General features: G+C 42.6%; 1 protein-coding gene across 10 annotated transcripts in view; it reads left to right on the top strand.

Moving 5' to 3' along the window:
• ADGRL3 (adhesion G protein-coupled receptor L3) overlaps window positions 1-20,452 on the top strand; it is a 563,586-nt gene that overhangs the window by 443,271 nt on the left and 99,863 nt on the right. For 7 of the 10 annotated variants that reach the window (XM_079960222.1, XM_079960225.1, XM_079960216.1 and 4 more), the window contains exons 20-21: window positions 875-966; window positions 19,768-19,794. In XM_079960222.1, the coding sequence (XP_079816348.1) occupies window positions 875-966; window positions 19,768-19,794 (119 nt within the window). The remainder of the gene's footprint in view (window positions 1-874; window positions 967-19,767; window positions 19,795-20,452) is intronic. The other 3 variants (XM_079960219.1, XM_079960220.1, XM_079960224.1) reach the window with 1 other exon arrangement.

Below are 20,452 nucleotides of genomic sequence, written 5' to 3'. Positions count from 1 at the left end.
TAGAGACATATACAGAAACAGTGTTTAACTGTTGTCTTCTGGTTGCTATCTTGGTTGTGTGCGTCTTTGATCCTGCACCTTCAAGAAATAGTCCTATGGGTACATCGGTTGAGGATTTTTGTATCTTTACAGAGTATAACAGGATTTGCTTTGTCTAGTCATCGCAGCATGGATTTTTAGCAATTGCTTCCCTTCCTGTGCATCCTATTATTCTGTTCTGCCTTTGTGTTTGCACATTTCCAAAAGTCCTGCACAGCAGTGTCACCACTGTGACTGAAGAGCAAGGACTGAATAACACACTATAGAGATCCGGAAAAGCAACGTGTCAGATTTTAAGCATCTGCTTTTTTCCCTGTAAAAGAACTTGTTAAGATCAGTCTGTCTAACGTGGTGTCTTTGTGTTGCCCTGTGGGCTTCCAGTGCCCCTTTTCCACAAGTCACCTTTGAAAACTGTCTACTTGGGCTGACCCTACAAACTAATTTCTTAATCCGCTTCTTCTGCTATGAAGAATGCAAATAAAAGACTAAGGCCCAGCTCTCAGTAATGTCATAAATCAGTGTCTGGGCTGTACCACTTAAGCTTGCAGGTGGGCGCACACATGTTGGTACAGTCCTACATAAAAAAAAAAAAATCATCCCACGAAGAAAACTAGGATGTCAGAGAGGTAGCTAGTCTAGAGTCTTCTCTTTGACATCTAGTGCTTTATCTGTAAGAATTTTTACTTTTGTGTGGAGGAATATACAGTAATGTGAGTCTCCACTTGCTGTGTGAACTAGTGCAGTCCAATCATAGCTTTACCGCCGTAGAGAAAACTAGAGCCTTGGGTTAATCCCCTTCTTTTTCTCATAACTTGCTTCTTATTTTTAATTTCAGCTTAATGTAATCTTCCTTGGGATTGCTCTTTATAAAATGTTTCATCATACAGCCATATTGAAACCTGAATCTGGGTGTCTCGACAATATCAAGTAAGTGAATTTTCACTCGTTGTGTTCTCAACTGTGTTATGTAAACAACACATAATTATTCTAGGATAATGCCAGCAAGAAAATACTAGGCTGGATCCGGAAAAAGTTGATTGAAATCAAGACCCACACTGAAATCGATGAGACAAGTCAGTCTGGACTTGAGTCCCATTGTCTTCAGTGGGAGTTCGGTGAAACTTATATAGCCTGGATCTAACTCAAAGTGTTGATTTTCTTGTGATCCAACATTTTTGCACTATTGTACAATGCCATTAAGGCATAGTAGCAACCACGTGAGAGTTCCTTTCCCATGAAGGTAACTTATGTAGCTATAGTGCAGGGTTGTCTAGTTTTGGCAGTGTAATTCTGTGTGAAAGACATGAATGTCGCACTCCCACGCAACGTCTAATGCAAAAGCAGCTGCTTCTACATCTGAAAGGCATCTAGGAATGTTTAGCAAGGTGCAGTGATACTTTTTTAAAATGCCCAATGCCCAAAGACAGCTGTTTAAAAAACAAACAGCAGCCCTCAATCGTTAAGACAAAGATGTATTCTTCTGCAATAAAAAGTATACCTGTAATTCACACTGAAAGTAGAAGTAAATAATAGGAAGGAAATGGATACAGTTGTAGGTTGTTTAATTATTTCATTGTGCTTAGTGTTCCAGGATAGTGACTTATTGGGTGCAAATGGTTCTGTAACTTGTATCAGAGGGAACTTTGAATGTCCTAGTAGACTACTTCCTGATGTTTTTTTACTGATAACAAAGTCCAACCAGAGAGCAAAGTACGCCATATGTTATTTTGACTGCCAATGGGACCTCTTCTCTAGGACTTAACTACTTTTAAATCAGATGGAGAAGTTATTGTCTCTATAGGTTAGCTGTTTCTGTTGTCGTGGCTTAAATTCAAAACCATAGACATTGAGGAATGGAAGCCAGATAGTGATAATTAGTCTGGTTCAATTCAGACCAATTATCCAAACTATGATTTGGAGGACAGAGAATGAGCTGTGAACTTCCCTCTACCTTCTCTTCTTCTCTCTTCTTTATTCATCTTTATCTCAGCTTCTGTCCCACTTTCCTGTTTAGTAGTAGCAATAGTTTGCTGTCACATCTGACTTGGTGGACCATATGGATAGTGCTCACCCTCCAAATCAGAAAGCATGGGTTGATAAAACTCTGCTAAAATTTATCCTTTTACATCCATAGCATCAGCTGAGATCATATAATTAAATGTCAATGATTCCCTCCATTAGCATCTAGCAGCTTAAGATTGGGAAACTTTTTGGTACAAATTTTGATCATTAATTACTCTTTTTCTTGTGCCGAATGTCTTCCTCCCTCGTTCACAATGACTGCTTCTACTTCATCTAAATCTAACTCACTTTTAAAACCCTTCCCTTGTTTGCGGAAAAATCATTGTTTGATTTTTCTGTATTCTACGCACAACCAGAAAGGAAAAGCCCACCAATATTGCCTTTTTTTCTTTATTTAACCTAGATCTTAAAAATGTAATTCTTATCTCTTATTGGGTGTAATTGAATGTTAGTGAAAACCTTTAACCTGCCCTATTAGCAATTTGAGTTCCTTCTACCAAAAACAATACTATCTTTTGAAATCCACTTTTGGTATTTAACCAGAATACCTTGTGTCCCCCAAACTTCCATTACTAGTACACTTTAAAAAAAAAATCAGTGCAACATATGTAAAAGTTCAAGAAAATAACCAAAGCAGCAGAATATTTTACTTACTATGGACCTGACATTAAAAACAAACAAACAAACAAACCCTTACACTACTTTCCGAAGACTGGGAATGGGCCAAAGTAGGCCTGTAGTGGAGTTCAGTGGAAGCTAGTGGACTGTTTAGTCCAATCTCTTGTTGAAGTGCAAAAAATCTTCTATTTGAAAACCTCCAACAAGTGTGCCCCCCCCCCTTAGTTCAGTAGCTTAGTAGTAGTTCAGTAGCTTTTCTTCCTAAAGAAATCTTTGTTTTTGTAGCTTAAGATCTAATTCCTTCCACTGGGACAACAGATAATAAGTCTCTTCTATGTGACTGTCTGTAAAGGTTTTTGAAATGAGTGCTAGCATGTCGTCCTCCCCCCTCAGTTTCTTCCTTTTCCATGTTTTGTTCCTTGTCCTTTTTAAAGACAGCTTCTGGGTGGAAGAGGAAATGGAATGTACTGTGCTGCCTTCGGACTGCAACGTTTTGTTGTGGGTCCTCCTCTTGGTAGTTTAGCTTCAGACAAAGTAAAAGATGGGCAGCTAGTCACCAATTAATAGAAGACTGCCACCTCCGCTTTCATGGAGTGTAGGAAAGAAAACTATCACCTCCATTGTGACCTTAACTTCCAAGAACATCCCAAGGCTGCAAACCTCATTGAGCAGGAGGGGCTGCCAAACCATCATTATTTCCAACTTCTCAGGATTCACCTTCAGGTGGCTCATGTCACACAGTCCCCTCCATGACTATAAAACAGGTATACTCAGAAACGGAACCTAGTTTGAGTGAAATAGAGGCGTGTTGCTCCAAGTCCGCCCCATACTAGTGAGCAGGGAGCATAGCTCCGTGGGAATCTCACCCAGTGTCCTTATAAACAGATTGAACTAACAAATGAAGCTGCCTTAGAGGGAGTGTGCTCATTGGTCCATCTAAGTACTATCTGTCATGGTGGTTTCCAAACATTTTCCTCCACTACTATCTATCATAGTGGTTTCCAAACACGGTCCCCTTAAAAACTGTTTAGGGTTTCGGCTTAGTGATTTTTCTGCCTGTTGTATCAATTGCAATGCACTGGTCTAGATGCTGTGTGTTTTTTAATGTTATTTTACTTGTTTCTTTCCTCTTACATTGTATATTATTGTATTGCAATTTGAATTCAACAGGGCAGGATTCAGCTAACGAATTTTATCAATGGAAGCCCCCTACAAGGATTTCCCTTTGTGCAATGGGGCTTCCCCTCCCTACTTCCCTGTGCGCCCCTTTCATTTGCCAGAATTGAGGGAGGAGAAATCTCCCTCCCCCCCGAACAGCACATGCTTGCCTTGAAGGAACAATTGCCTTAGTGAGACAGTGAATTCCCCACCGTAGAATTCAGATTGTAATATAATATAAGAAATAAAAGAAGCAATAAAATAAGAAAATGAAATAAAGAAAAGAAGCAATAAAACACAGTGAAAAATGAATCTGTAAATCTGATGTGATAGATGTGCCGTCTCCCATCTTCAACCACAAATCCACAGAGACGTCACGGACCACCTGAAGGAAGCTTGTAGAGGACAGATTGGGTACTCTCTGGTCAACATCAAATAGCAGCAGTTCTTCAAGGTCTTTGGCAAAGTTATTTCCTTTCTGTGCCGCCTGATTTTTTTGTGACAGAAGATTCTGGAACTCTTTACACGTGAAGCATGTGTTGTACCACTGAGGTAGAGCAGAACAGGGTTGACCTTGTGGAATATCACAGAGAAGGCTCTGGGAAGATGAAGAGAAACCTTTTTGCCATTGTTCCTTCCAGAAATGAGTAGAACCTGGACCACCTGATGAACTCCCATATCAACAACTTCAGAAAAGGGTCAGTGAGTGCAGTCGCCTCTATTCATCCCTAAAATGGAGGTTATCAACTAAGGCCACAAGTACAGTCTTGATGCCAAGCCCAAGTGAAAAGGACTAGCAGAGGTCTTTGAAATGGCTCCCATCCAACTATACATCATTCAACAAACTTCTCTGAATTCAAAACGAGGACTGAAAGTAGAGGAAAGGGTAGCTAACAGAAAAACCCACACTCAGGATCCATATTGTTGCGCAGGTGCCAAACAGCTGTAGATATGGCAATAATGGGCACTGCTTCTCTCAACTGGCTTTGACAAGTCAGGATGAGCATGGCCCTAGTTCCCAAGTGGCCGTGCTAGCAAGCACATATTCTACATTGGTGTGTGATTCCAACTGAAACCAGGCCAAATGAACAGGACGTGGATGAGCCTTTGAAGTCTCTGTGTTGTGACCCCAGGATCCAGAAGAGACCTGGACACTCATTTATACCATAGTTTCACCTGCAAGAGAGCCAAACCAGAGTCCTGGCAATGAGGTTGCTGCTGTTGATCAGGGGACCACGGAGCTCGAGGCTGGCAGGCAGGAGCCCACTGAAGCAGATGTCAGTGCCCCAATGCAAGGACTCTCCTGGGCATCTTCCCTGAGCTCAGGAAACTGAGTGCCTTCCATAGTACCTCGCCAGTCCAACAGTGAAGGGAGTGCACCAGGTCAGGGAGCACCAGCCAATTTTAAGTGCAGAGGGTTGGCATTTAAAGAGACCCTAAAGGTAAAGGGACCCCTGACCATTAGGTCCAGTCATGGCCGACTCTGGAGTTGCGGCGCTCATCTCGCTTTACTGGCCAAGGGAGCCGGCGTACAGCTTCCGGGTCATGTGGCCAGCAGGACTAAGCCGCTTCTGGCGAACCAGAGCAGCGCATGGAAACACCGTTTACCTTCCCTCCGGAGCGGTACCTATTTATCTACTTGCACTTTGACGTGCTTTCGAACTGCTAGGTTGGCAGGAGCAGGGACCAAGCAACAGGAGCTCACCCCGTCATTGCGGGGATTCGAACTGCCGACCTTCTGATCGGCAAGTCCTAGGCTCTGTGGTTTAACCCACAGCGCCACCCGTGTCCCTAGACCCTAGTTATCCCCAAACAGGCAGAGCCTAGGAGAGGTGGATTAAAGGCAGGTACTCAAAGTACCTCAGTTCACTTTCAATCCTTGTCAAAGCAAGTTGCTCATTAGGAACTTTCCACAACGTTGTGACAACTGACCTTCCTTGCTGCCTCGTCCCAGGGGTTCCTCTGCAGGTCCAGAGCAGGACACTCTGGGTCTTAACAACAAGGAGTTAAGAAAACGATATGGAATGCATGTGCGCACCAAGTAATACCAAGTAGATCTTTTCCATTCAAAATGTAATTGTTCTTCCAGTATATCAAAATGTTTAAAGGTTAGGCCAAGAACTGGGGGGAAATGATTTATTCTAGCACATTTTATCACTGCTAGATTGGCAGCAATTACTACGCATAGCTTTTCAGGCATGATTTAGATTACTGATCTTCTAAGATTCATTGAAAGAAGAGTCATCCTGACCCTTTCCACTGTGATCTGAGAAGTCATAGGTGCGATTCTGTTTTTAGCAATGTGGTTGTTACCACTTTGGTGTCATTCTGCACCATAATGGTAACATAATGAAATCCAAAAAGGTCGTGTTGCACTCAAAAGACTAGAATTTATTGTGACAAAAGCTTGAAAGGCCTAGAGCCCACAGGGCCAATGTGTGTGAATTTTAAGGTAATATGAGTTGAACAGTTCATCTGAATTATTGTGCACATTCGCCACACATCATGGAGAATGTGCACATAATCTGTCCACGAAGAGGGAATTATGCACATTTCCTGGTCAATATGCATAATTCTTCAACAGGCCATGAGTATTGTGTGTTTCTCAACAGGAATGTCAATGTAGCAGTTTCACTTTCAATCCAGATATCATCCAGAGCTCACCACACATGGATTATAGCTAGCCCAGTGATACAGCTGTGTTTGCTATAGCTGCTTAAACAGGATTTACTTCAGGCATTTTTAGACTAGCATACCCGCCTAACCAAATAAAGAAACAGATTAACAGGTGTCACTCATTTATATCCTACTACAGGGCAAACCTAGGAGAGAACATAACAGAATATCACTTGTCACCTACAGGTCTCAGCCAAAATTGTTCCAAAGTACCTCCAATTATTCTGAACAATGCTACTTCCCTCTCGGACCTTGGGTGGTTGCCCCCCACTAATCTAAAAAACCTTCTACTCACCAGCAACTAATAGAGAAACATAACCAAGGACTAAGCTGAGCAAAAGACACAGAGGCCAGCTTTTCCTTACCCACTCAAACAACATTATTATAGGATCTAGTAGCATTAGTCATGCCACCAGGCATTCATTCATTTGCTCATTCTCCAGCATGATTGAATAATCAGCCACCAACAATGCCATTCTGCATTTGAATTTCCATTCTGTACTGTTTAATGTAAATAGGCAAAAAACGCATTGCAGAGCCTGCTATTAATAACATAAAATGGTGTGTTCAAGTGTTATTTATTAAAACTGTTTATTATACAGTTGGTAAATGATCTAATAATTTATATTATTACAGCCATGCCAGAGCTTTTAGCCCAGAAATGAAGGAAATAAAGAAATAAAGAAATAAAGAAATAAAGAAATAAAGAAATAAAGAAGGAAGGAAGGAAGGAAGGAAGGAAGGAAGGAAGGAAGTCCCATTCAGTTCTCTAAAGATGGTACATTTGAGACACTATGCTGGAGTGAATAGAGTACTGGAAGTAGCAGAGACTCCTGAGTCCACACTGTGGATCGAGGTTCACTAGGAATAGAGGGTTCCCAGGGGGAACAGTATCGGAGCCCCTAAGTGAGATAGGTGCAAACTATCAACTGGTTGACCAGCAACCAACAGCATAATTAAGACAGGTAAATGTGAGGTTTCAGAAGTGGCAGCAAGTGAGCAGAGGGGCCAGAATGAAGCAGCATAGTCCAAGAAGGCAAATTGTCAGGTGCCAAGGGAGCAACAACTGTGAGAAAGTATGAAGAGCAGGAGCTCAGTCTTGCAGTTCCTATGGACGAATGGCTTTATGGAGGCAGGAGAAGCTTCACTAGTCCTCTTAAGGGATAGTACTAGTTAAAGAAGCAGAGTAAGACTAAATGGACAGCTCTCACAATGGAGGAAAGTCCTCCAAGGATTTGTATGTTGACTTGTGCTTAACTTCTTTACAAGAGGTTGGGGGTGAGCAGGAAGGTGGCCAAGTGTGCTGATCATATAAAATTATTCAAGAGGATGAAAACCCAAGGGAACAGTGAAGAGCTCCAAGAGGATCTCTCGAAGCTGGGTAAATGGACAACAATCAGGCAAATGTAGTAAACGGTAAAGTGATAGATCTTGAGGCAAAAACAACAACACTAACGGCACCTGTACACTGTGGGGATCTCAACCTGCGGTGGAAAGAGATATTGGTTCATAGCGAACGTTTTCATTGGTTATCGGCTAACTGTGTAGCAGCTGTGAAAAGGCGAATCCCATGCTAGCGATCATTAGGGAAGAGATCAAAACCAGAACCGTCTGTGTCACAATTCCCCTATAGAATTCTACGCTTGGAATCCTATAGTTGGAATCCTACAGTTGTGGTCACCACATAACAAAAAATATCTTATAGAGGAGCAAGAAGAGGCAGAAAATGACAAACAAAATTGTTATGTACTGAAGTTCTCACCCTAGGCCAGCAGGGGGATACTGTAGATAGTTATGCAAATGAAGGATCGAAAGTGACGTTCAGTGATTGGATAGTTTTTATGCAAATGAAGGATTGAAAGTGATGTTCAGTGATTGGATAGTTTTAGAAAGTTGCTACAGTAACGTTGTACTGGAGCTCTATATAAGCAGGCTGGCTGAGCCCTTCAGTTCAGTTCTGTTCTGGCCTCTGAATAAGCAAGAGCTGTTTGAAGAATCGCTGTGTCGTCTGATATGTTCACCCACAACTTAACAAAAATTATCAAGGGGCTGGAGCAAATATCCTAAAACTAAAATGTCCAGGGGGCAGGGGGACGTAGCAGAAGTTTATAGAATTAAGTATGGTGTGGACAAAAACTCTTTATAATACTAGGACTTTGGGCCATTCATTGAAACTGCCTTTCAGGAGATTCAGGGCAGACAAAAAGAATTACTTCTCCACACAGCACATAGTTAAACTGTAGAATTTGTTTTTTGTTTTTTTAAATATTTATTACCTTTTCCAACAGTTTAAACACTACAAAGAATGAAAACCATACAATACAACACAATACAATACAAAAAACAAACACTAACATTAAACTAACAAAACAAAACAAACACAATTTAAAACACATCAAATAGTTTCAATATCTTATCTTTCATTCCCTTATTTCCGCGACCTCCTCACACCTCCCTTTTTGTATTCCACTTCTATTAATTCTTTCAGCAATTCCTTTCCATCTTCCTCTGTTTTCTATCCTATAATTATCTTAGCACATTCTAACCTTATTTTTCCTTTAATGCTCTATTAATCTATTTGTCCTTAATTCCTTATAACATTTCTGCTAAAGCCATATAACTTCATTCCAACATTTTTCTAACATTCATTAATTTTACAGTATTTCCGCAAATAGTCTTTAAACTTTTCCCAGTCTTCTTCCACCGACTCTTCTCCCTGGTCTCAGATTCTGCCAGTCATTTCCGCCAATTCCATGTAGTCCATCAACTTCATCTGCCATTCTTCCCGGGTGGGTAGATCTTGTGTCTTCCAAACTGTAGAATTTGCTGCCATAAGATGTGAAGATACCACAGGGAATGTGGTATTCTGCCTTGACATCAGGGAAGGGTGGTTGGTTCTTCTGATATTTTCCGCTATCCGGGGCAAGCCATTTACCCATGGAAATGTCATCAGTGAGACCTGCAAAGATGTCAACCAAGTAGAACTGCTATCTATGTCTGACTCTTTAAATGATCATTGCCCCGAACCACCAGGTTGATGTCCCACATCTCTTACATGGGGTCAACACTTAGCAAGGTCCTCCTGAATAGCACTGAAGCATCAACACTCCAGCTCCCAATAAGAACCAGCAGTTAGGTGAGCCACTTCCTTCAAAGTCATGATGGCATAGGAATCTTCTGTGTACCCACCCTCAATGACTTCTGTGGGAGGTAATTGTCCTGAGCTGCTCTGATTATTGTGGACAATTACCTCCCAAGTTAAGGGATGCAGGTGGTGCTGTGGGTTAAACCACAGAGCCTAGGACTTGCCGATCAGAAGGTCGGTGGTTTGAATCCCTGCGACGGGGTGAGCTCCCATTGCTCGGTCCCTGCTCCTGCCCACCTAGCAGTTCGAAAGCACGTCAAAGTGCAAGTAGATAAATAGGTACCGCTCTGGCGGGAAGGTAAACAGCGTTTCCGTGCGCTGCTCTGGTTCGCCAGAAGTGGCTTAGTCATGGCTGGCCACATGACCGGAAGCTGTACGCCGGCTCCCTCGGCCAGTAAAGCGAGATGAGCACTGCAACCCCAGAGTCGGCCACGACTGGACCTAATGGTCAGGGGTCCTTTTACCTCCCAAGTTATTGTTTGGAAGTGACTCTGCTAGAGCCTCTAAGACCAAGAATATCACAACTTCCCTCAGCGGGTCTCTGAAAAGGGAGCGTTCAGCTTTAATGAATGAATTTTGCTTCGTGGTGGCCTGAAGCCCAGAACACTGCTCAGCAAATCAAGTGGAATGAACATCTGTGAGGCTTGGATCCGCATGCCAAGGACCTGAGGCAAACTTACTATAGCAAGGCCTCTAGGGAATTAATAAGTGCTTACTGTACTGTACACCGCAGAGGATTCAGAGATGATTGGCACTTCTTCATCTTGGCTTGCTCCAACTGACTCACTGGCATGTATTCAACATCATGGCATACAAGATGTAACGAGAGATGCTAGCGATGTAGTTAGAAACAGGAAGATCTGCCTTGTGGAGTTCAGCGCTTCATACCTCGCTTTGCGACTTTTCAGATTTGCTGCAGTGCTGGACAAGAATGACTTTTCAAGTCTGCCTCACTTCCCATGGGGATTTTCATCTATATTGTGTCCTGACATACTTGACATCCTGATGATGAACCATCTTCAGCATGGCATCCCGCTTGAGAATAGGGCTGCCCTCTTACCTGAGATGCCTGTTCCCATAGGCATATATACCATCCGTGTGAGACTATGGGAATCCTAGAGCCTGTCCTGGCTTGCAGAATTGCCCAGCTCTGAGTGCAGCTGAAGCCCAGGACAATGCTGGCTGACATTATCTGGTGGTTCGAACACATTTATATGCAGTAATTTTTCTGGACACCCAACAGTACATCTATCTACTCCGGGTGCTTGGAAGAAGAAGACTTCTAGTGCACTTGAGCAAATCAGTAACTGTGCATACTGTATTCTTTCATTTATTCATTAAGAGTATTTATAATCCCACCTTTTGTGGCAAAGACCCTTCAAGGCTCTAACAATTATTAAAATACAATACACTTCTGCAAATGTGCTGCACATTGATTCAACCTCCGCTCTCGGCATTTGAGTGATGAAGCTGTACACTTCAGCAAAGGAGCAACCGTGTGACAGAAATTCAGTTCCCACGAGATGCGATGGTCATTGGCTTCAATGGCTTTCAAATGAGATTAATCAAATTCATGGAGGATAAAGGCTATCAATGGTTATTAGCCAGGAGAGCAGGATGGAACCTTTCATGGTTAGAATACCTCTGAATACCAGATGTTACAGAGCAAGTGGCGGGGGGGGGGGGGAGAGACAGCCTCTTCCACTTTTGGGATCTCCCTAAAGCCCACACAAAAACATCTTTGGGAACCATTGTTACAGCTAAGCAAGACAAGCAAAACCACCGTATGATGTATACGCTGATGGCATCATTTCTCCCTGACATGCTAGTTTTTGTGTGTGAGAGTGATATAGAAGTCATCAGCCTTCACTTGCAGTCTAAAATGTCATTTTTAGCCATTGAATTTAAGGATGAGCAGTTCCTCCTGTAGGTTCACTCTGTCCCGTGGTCCAGTCTGCCTGCCTTCCAGTTTAACTTGCAAAATTTCTAAAAATGATGAATTTGCTGCCTAGTTTGCTGCAGTTTTGCAACACATTTGATCATTAATTAATCAGTGTGGCATTGATTAAATCAGTGCTGAAAGTAATCAATGTGAATGTATTATTGCCTTAGGATTCCTCCCCCTGCTTTGATTTAAACCTTGCGCATACATGCTGATGTGCATCACTAGTGACCAAAGGCGGATATGAACTAAAAACTGTGGCAAAATGCTGAGCCAGAATCTCCCCTCGGCTTGATCCTGCTTAAGGCCCACACTTGGGCAGCATTTCATCGATGGAGAGGGGTTTGAAGAGGGAGACATTTCCCAGCAGTAACACTCCCTCCTGCTGCTGAGTGGAAATGCTCTTCACTGCAAGTTCAACTTCCAACCCACAGAACACCTGCATCGTTTTATGCCACAAGTTGGCTTTGTTACAATGCTGTATCACTTATATAATGTTATCTTTAGCCACACCAGAATTTGGAAGCCCGAAAAATCTGGGGAGAAATTCAGTTGGAGGCAATTGCATATGCATTGTTAGTTGAATTGTTCTTTATTAATTTTGTGTGTGGCTGTGTAAATACTCACTCTGATCCTTCCAGTTATGGCAGAATGGGCATTAATAAATGAACAAAATGCGCAGGCTATGGTTCAGCTGGTGGGATGCAGTGTGTCACTGGGGGAAAGAGAGAAGGGCATCTGTTGAAGAGTCCTCCTCTGCATCTGCCTTCACTTACAGCCATAACGTTCAGCATTAATTACATTTGGTTCGTGTGAGCCTAGCTGCTGATAGCTCCTTTCCTTCAGGTAAAATATAAACATCGATTTCAAACATGTGAAAATGCCTTATGACATGGTTTATTTTTCATTTATTCTTGAAAAGTTCTGGGAAAGTGCGGGGTTATTCTCATAATATCCTTTTGCCCCTGTGATCAGTAGGAGCTGAGGTCAACAGCCTTGCTGAAGAACAGGCATATAAAAGCCAAATTAACTTCTTGGCTGTGATCCATTTTCACACATTACACAGGAGCAAACCTAGGGCAGGATTCAACCAAGGAGTCCAGTCAGTGGGAGCCTTCACAAGAACTTCTGCTTGTGCAAATGGCTTTTTCTCTCTTTCCTTCCCATGCCCCTCCTGTCCTCCCAAAATTTGTTCAGCAGAGGTCAGAGTAATCCTTAGAACAGAACGGGGCAAGAGAAGAAGAGGAGAGATTGTTCCATCTAGCAAGCCAAAATGCTTGCACTGAAAGAACAATCGCCTTAGCTTAGCATTGTATTCTACCCCTGGATTGTTGCCAAGTGTAATTTATACATTTATTTACTATCCAAGATGCATTTCTGTTTTTAAAAAATCCATTTGCCGCATTCACACTTTACAGTCCCCAGTATGCATTTCGGGAATTATATGTTTTTAATCTAAAAGTCCACAACAAGAGCAGCTCCCAAAGGAAAATGTTTATTTTGTTATTGTTTAATGGGTTATCTCAGAATTTTAACAACACCCTGTCGCTCCTGAACACCCCTCACCCGTCCCACCCACAGCAGAATGAACAGTTATGTTATATAGATTCTCATAGCAGAAAAATAGAAAAGAGTACTGAAAGAAAACGGTTATAAGAGGAAATCTAAACCAACAAGCGCATATGCAAGTAAATAAGTCATTAAAAGGAATACAGACAAAAAGCACAAGCCGTCTTGCATAACCGCCGTGTATTCAGACCCTTAGACATTGGTTCATTTCATTCCATGTCTAGCTCAAGGAAATTCTCTGAAACTTTTCTTCCATTTATAATGTAATCTAAAAGATCTTTTTGTAGAAAATATCCTTTCGGTTTTTCAGTTTTGCGGGATTATATGCTTAGAGGCCAGCTTGGCCATAGCAAATCATTCTCCCCGTCTGTCTATCAAGTTCCAGTAAAGGCCATGTGCCCGACCAGAGCATCTTAAATGACTTATCTAGCATCACATTGATTCATATCTTAGCTTCTTTTCAGAAGGGAGCTATCAGTGGGCAGCTACAGAGGAGGAGAGTGAGAATTGCTGGCAACAGTTTATACCTCCAACCATTGGCATCCTGGGAGGGACTCAGGCTTTGAATACGAACTGGTTTTTTGATGCATTAAAAAGGTAAAGGTACCCCTGCCCGTACGGGCCAGTCTTGACAGACTCTGGGGTTGTGCGCCCATCTCACTTAAGAGGCCAGGGCCAGCGCTGTCCGGAGACACTTCCGGGTCACGTGGCCAGCGTGACATCGCTGCTCTGGCGAGCCAGAGCCGCACACGGAAACGCCGTTTACCTTCTCGCTGGTAAGCGGTCCCTATTTATCTACTTGCACCCGGAGGTGCTTTCGAACTGCTAGGTTGGCAGGCGCTGGGACCGAGCAGCGGGAGCGCACCCCGCCGCAGGGATTCAAACCGCCGACCTTTCGATCGGCAAGCCCTAGGCGCTGAGGCTTTAACCCACAGCGCCACCTGCGTCCCTTTTTGATGCATTAATCTTAGCCTAATATATCAGGTAGATGATTTAATCACTCGTAAGGCCTCTTTCCAGTGTGGAGGTCTTAATTATATTTTGCTCTGTTTTGGTAATCATTTTCTTTCTTGAATCGCTTGCCTCAGTATGAGGGTCACAGAATTGTGAGCAACAAAGGTGTTCCTGGGGTCTTCTTGGCCCCTCACTGCTAAAAATGAATTCCCTTAACCCGAAGATTCCTCAACTTTTCCTTTAACCCCTTCAGGGAAGGCGCTTCATCACCTTGAAGAAAACTTCATTTTGTTGATGAACAGTTCTCACAGCCCCCCCCCATGTCTAGTCCCCCCCCCCCAAAAAAAATAAATGCCTTGTAATGAATGATTTAAACTCCGTTGCAAAGTCCTAATCAGCCCAGAACATAAGCAATTCAGAGAAAGTTCATAATCCCATGCAGGTTTCCTTGGGAGTAAATCTCACTTATCCTATATAAGTCCATGGGTTGTATTAGGGTTAAATTGTGGCTAATTCTGTCCTCAGTAGAAATGGTAAACATTTGTTCTCTTTCTACAACTACCCATACCTCCCCCTTCAGTTTCCTTTTCTCTAGCTAAAATATTGGCTATACAGAGCACTCAGGAAAGAAACCGAAGCAGAAAATACAGTTTCTGTATTTTAGAGGTCTGACATAAATTTAGGCACCCCTTTGCATGTTTGTTCAGACCTAAGGCCTTGTGTTCAGTAGGGCACTCTCCTAAATAAATGTGCACAGGATTGCTGTCGTATTCTTCATCTCAAGGCTCCTCCATGCTTCTGCTTATGCCGTGCACAGAAAGCACGGGTCCAAGCGGTTTTCCCCTTCCCCGCTCCTTTCCCAGGGAAAGCCCACTCTTTAGCAAGAGATCAGAGCAAATATCAGTCTGGGGGGAAACCCCAAATGCAGTTTGCTTTGATCGAGTGCTAAAGAGCGGCTCTTCCTACCTGAGGAGAAAGCAGTGGGACACTCAGGGTGAAACACAAGAGTCAAGGGGGCTGGCTATTTTCTGCTTGGCTTGATTAGAGTTTTCGCTTGTATCTATCAGGCACGTAAAATGACTAGCCCTAACCTCTTCTCCTAACCAAGCATCACTAGGCTATGTCACTGCCATACCAGGCTCCACCAACTGATCTGCCAGGCACCACCCCTCAGTTGCTCAGTTCTACATCCTGCGTCCCATTGTATGATCCTCCAGAGCCCTGGGAACCCTCTGTTCTGGATCTCTGCAATAACATCTTAGGACACTGGGCTTCCAAAACATGATGCTCTTGCTGTGGGCACCTGTAAGATAGTTTTACAACAGCATGCAAGACATGCAGTGGAAGAGCACAAACCTTTAAAGTTGAGCTCTTTCCCAGTCTGCATCTGTATTGGAATTAAAAAGTGTTTTTATAGCCTCCTTTGGGAGGAAGGGCAGGCTATGAATCAATCAGTCAATGAATGGGTACCAGGGTTTGCCCCCAAAATCATTTGTGGCCCTCAAGCATTGAAGCTGAACATTAGAGCCCTTTGCAGGAATGCTTTTGAGAATTCCGTTTTAAGGTCTGAAAGGCGAAATGCTAGCCCCTTTGAGTCTACAGTTGGACCTCGGGTTACAGACTACGCCAACCCAGAAATAGTACCTCGGGTTAAGAACTTCAGGATGAGAGCAGAAGTCGCGTGGTGCGGCAGCAGCAAGAGGCCCCATTAGCTAAAGTGGTGCTTCAGGTTAAGAACAGCTTCGGGTTAAGAATGGACCTCCTCCGGAATGAATTAAGTACGTAACCAGAGGTACCACTGTACTACCACCTCTCCCTCCCCCCAGAAAAAGAAATTTGCACCTTGGGAGAGTGGGTAGCTAGTGAGGAGACCTCAGCAATAATGGGAAAGACACAGTGGGCATCTCCTCCAAGAAGAAATTATGCTCTCAGCATCTTTCCCATCTTGGGGAAGCTGCATGTCCCATTACACCCAGTGGGAAAAGACATTCAGAGTTCCATTTCCCATCATTGCCAGAGCCCTCTGCCTGCCTGCCATACAGTTCCCCAGTGGGGCGGGGGAGCCGATTCTGCCTCTGATTTTAAGATTCATACACAACTGTAGAATGGATGTAAATAAGCGAACCTTTTCTTTGGGGCCGTTTTCATGTACCTGGATCTGCATTCTGCAGTTACGCACAAAAGGTAGAAATCAATAGCTTTGTAGTTTAATTCCAAACTGGCAGCAATAACTGTCTGTCCCTTGACTTTTTTTGTCCTTAAACACATGAGATTTGGCACCATGCTCTCTCATTTATGTGTCAAGTGTCATGTGAAACAGAACCTTGAAATTGGTGCCCAGCGCATCAAGGGAATTTTGGGAGACACCTGCTCACTTAGCTTACTTTAACTGCAAAAGATGTCAGCGGGGAATCCCTACTTACACCATCATATTTATCGTTTGGCTGGTAGAAGCCAAACCTCTGTGTGTGTGTGTGTGTGTGTGTGTGTGTGTGTGTGTGTGTGTTCTTCTCCGGTTATATTGTTCCCCAACTCCAGGTTGTTTTTTAAAAACAACAAACTGTGGGTGTGGGAGCTAAGCCTATATGCAAATTCTGTTTTTTCCTGTCTGAGTAGACTTGAGCATGATTGTTTGATTGCTTCTGTTTTATGTGACTTCATTCTCCGCCTTTTGTAGGTTATTCTCTGATTTGTGTAGCTCCTGTTTTATGAGGGTTATGTTCGTGTTGAATCGCAGTGCTAAACCCTAATTTTCTTTTGTCAGAATTGTTCCACGTGTATATAAAAAGCCAAGCTCACACCTGATCAATGGTTATTGATTTGTGATGTGCCCTGAAATGTATTAAATACTCAAGGTCTTGCTACGGAGCCATTAAGCATGGGAATTGCTTTCAGGAATAATGTATTTAGTATTCTGCCAGGAAGTCCTGCCTGGGTGGAAATCTGGATCATACCAATATAAGGTTAGAATATAATAGAAAACAGAAATATGGCCAAAAAAAAAAAAGGACTGAAATCTGCAGTTGAAATGATTGAGATGCCATTACAAAAAATGATTCCTCATTACTGCTACAGATCTCTCATGCAGTGACAAATAATCTTAATTTTATTGATGTAAATTTACTTGGAGGTCGCCTAGTCCAACTTCCTGCACAGTTCAGGGTCTGGAATGCAGGATCTGCAACTTCAGCCTTCCTGACATATGGCTGCTGAAATACTTCCTCCAAAGGAGTGCACCACCTACTCAAGGCAGTCTGCACAACTACTAAACAGCTCTTACCAATAAGACGCTTCTCCAAGTTTTTAGCCAAAACCTGCAATTTCCACCCTTTGGCGTTAATTGTACCCTCTGGAGCAGGTCCCTTTTGGGACATCCCATTTGAATATGCTCTTGTAATTGCTCCTCATTCTGTGGATATGGGGCAAACAGATGAATTGAGGGCCTCTTAGACCAGTAGCATCACACTTGTCTGGGCAAGTCATTTCAATGCCCTTGAGCTTCAATATTCAGCAAGACAGATTCTACAGAACGGGTGAGGAGTCTGTGCGTGCCCCCCCCCCCCCAATATTTGGACTCCATCTCCCATCATCCTCAGCCACCATAGCCATGGTCAGGATTAATGGGACTTTTAGTCCTCTGACATAAAGAGGGGGACGCAGGTTCCCCGACTCTGCTATAACAGAATAGCCTTCCCCTCCCTTGACTTAGGTACTGTAAGGTGCACCTCGCTATCTGTATCTTTCCATAAAATGTCAATCTAGTTCAGGGATAGCCAACATGGTTCTCTTCAGCTCCCATAATTCCTGACCTTTGGCTGTGCTGACAATGTCTGATGGGTGTTGTACTCTACGACAGTTGAGTCTGCCACCTTGACCACCCTTGGTCTCATCAGTTGCATAAGCCCTAGAAGGCTTATGCCTCTCCCAGATAGATTGTGTTTTCATTGGCCCTCACAGGGGAATAAGAGAGAGACTAGTTTGCCAGGCTAGAGGGATGGTGTCTTCAAAGCTGAGGAGAGAGCCTTTTTTAATTGGTTTTATTTTATCAGCCCCTGCATACATGCCCAAGTTGGTCATTCCTGACAGAGGAGCATCCTAGGTGATAGATGTCTTCCTAGCAGAGTTAGTTGTGATAAGTTAAGAGAATGTTCAAAGAGAGTGCTGCTGAACAATGGACTTTCTCTCTCTTGCTATCTCACTCCCCTAACCTCCACTGCCTTTTAGTTGCTAGGGAAAATTAGCCAAATGAAATTACATGAGTTTATCCCTGTTCAGAGGATTTTTTTAAAAACCCACAGTGACTTTTTCCTGTTTTTATAGTGTTTGGTTTTCATATTGCTGTTTTATTATGGACTGTGGTGTTGTAAGTTTGCTGTGATTCACTCTTCAGCCATGTGAATGCATTAGAAGGACAGGATATAAATATTTGAATGAATAAATAAATCCTTCTGACCAGTTCAGCAGAATGCAAAGGCCAAGCAAGTCAGCCTTTAGAATTGTCCGCAGTTACTGTACTTGTAATGTGGTTTGCGGGTTCCTAGGTAAAGATAGGTGAAGAAAACTCTGGTTTTGAGTCATAGTATTATCCCACTAGCATCTAGATGCCACAAGGCATAAGTAGAACATTCATGTTACCCTTTAAAATAAGAATTTGAGAGTTGCTTCACTATTCTTATGTCTTCTTTTCTGGAGTGACTGTGAATTTCTCTGCATGAAAATCAGCGATTCGTCACAACAGAAAATACATCTGCCAGGGGATAGATTTAGATTGCTTGTAACCAAGAACTGCAGAAATGTATTTTTAATGAGAGACAATGGAGGCTATTTTTCATCTGCATGTTTAGCTACTCCTTCAGTTTGGTAGGCAACCAAATATATGTATATTTTTAAATGGCATTTAAATAGGCCAACTGTCAGCAGAGAGCAGTAGAGGGCTTGAGAAGATTCTAACGCCATTACCTATAAAAGATAATGGAGTCTGACTCATGTAAGGAGGAAATTGTTATTGCCAAAAACTGACAATAAAACATTAAGGAATGTATCCTTATATACTGGGTAAATAATGCCTAAGGTGCAGGGAAGCTTGTCATCATACGCAAAGCCTGCTGTATTGTCTTTATTCAAACTTGAATAGTAATGTTATTCAAAGGCAGCAGATCTTAATATCAGTTTTGTAAGCCAAGCGAGAATATGGTCAAGCAGCTGTAGAACATAAGGGTGGCTCTGCCCACAAGGAAGATCACTGTCTCTCGTCTTTCAGGTGTCTAAGATGTCCCATACAGGACTACTTCTCACTGAGATGGTAAACCTGTGTCTGGCCTCTCCACCCATCCTCAGATGGAAGGTTTCCTTGCGAAAGTTTTCTATGCACATAAATCTTTTTGCACATCAGGGAGAGAGCCAGGTTAAGTTTTAGTTTTCTACATGGATGGATTTTTTAATGTTTATTTTTGTATATTTGACCATTCAATTGTGAACCTCCACATGCACCCCCTAATTGGTTTACCACCTCATTGAAAACCAGGCCCAAGTGTAGATCTTGTTAGCCGGGGATCAGCTTGTCTGATTGCTTACCTACATGGTATCTTTTTGTCATTATATTCTAATGTTGACGTTCTTGTCTTTATGTCTATGCATTCTTCAGCTTTGAGGATAACAGACCCTTCATCAAGTAAGAATGACCTGAATGACTGATAAATTCCATTTATCAGTGTGGTCCCATGAACTGGCTGTCAGATCAGTATTTTAAAAGTCATTACAGCTTCTGTCATTCACATTTGAGGGAGGCAGAAGAGCAAACTGTGCAGGAAAACCGTAAGGCCTACAGTTTCTATGCTTCGTGTTCCTTGATTGGCTGTCACCTGGACTTTCTTGTGATCTGCTGTAGTACAGACTTTGGATACCCCCACACTGCTCCCTGCTGGGTCATAATGCACATCTCTGCAAGTCATTGACGTGATCATTTTACCTTTGAATGGTTAAATGCAATTGAGGAGTAAATGTTCAAAGGAATGCTAACATTATTTATTTCACCCAATATCTGTCCTGAATTGGCAATTCTGGACAATACATAGAAAATTCTTCTTTAGTTTTCGGTTCCATTCAGTCAATGACTGCATGGCAATGTTTGAATATTTTGCTTCTGTCTTCAAAAATAGCCCTTTGAATAACATAAGTCTGTACAGAATTGTTTAAAGTTAACGGAAACAACAAAGCATCAATTATGGGCCTTGGATAATACTGTACCATATATCCTGCAAGAAAAAACACTGAATCAGTAGCACAACTAATGCAAGTCCCTCTGTTTTGCAGTGGACTTTCAGTTTGTT

The sequence above is a fragment of the Podarcis cretensis genome (assembly GCF_951804945.1).
Source record: "Podarcis cretensis genome assembly, chromosome: 17".
In the NCBI taxonomy this organism is placed as follows: Eukaryota; Metazoa; Chordata; class Lepidosauria; order Squamata; family Lacertidae; genus Podarcis; species Podarcis cretensis.
This window is presented reverse-complemented; position numbering and strand designations above follow the sequence as displayed.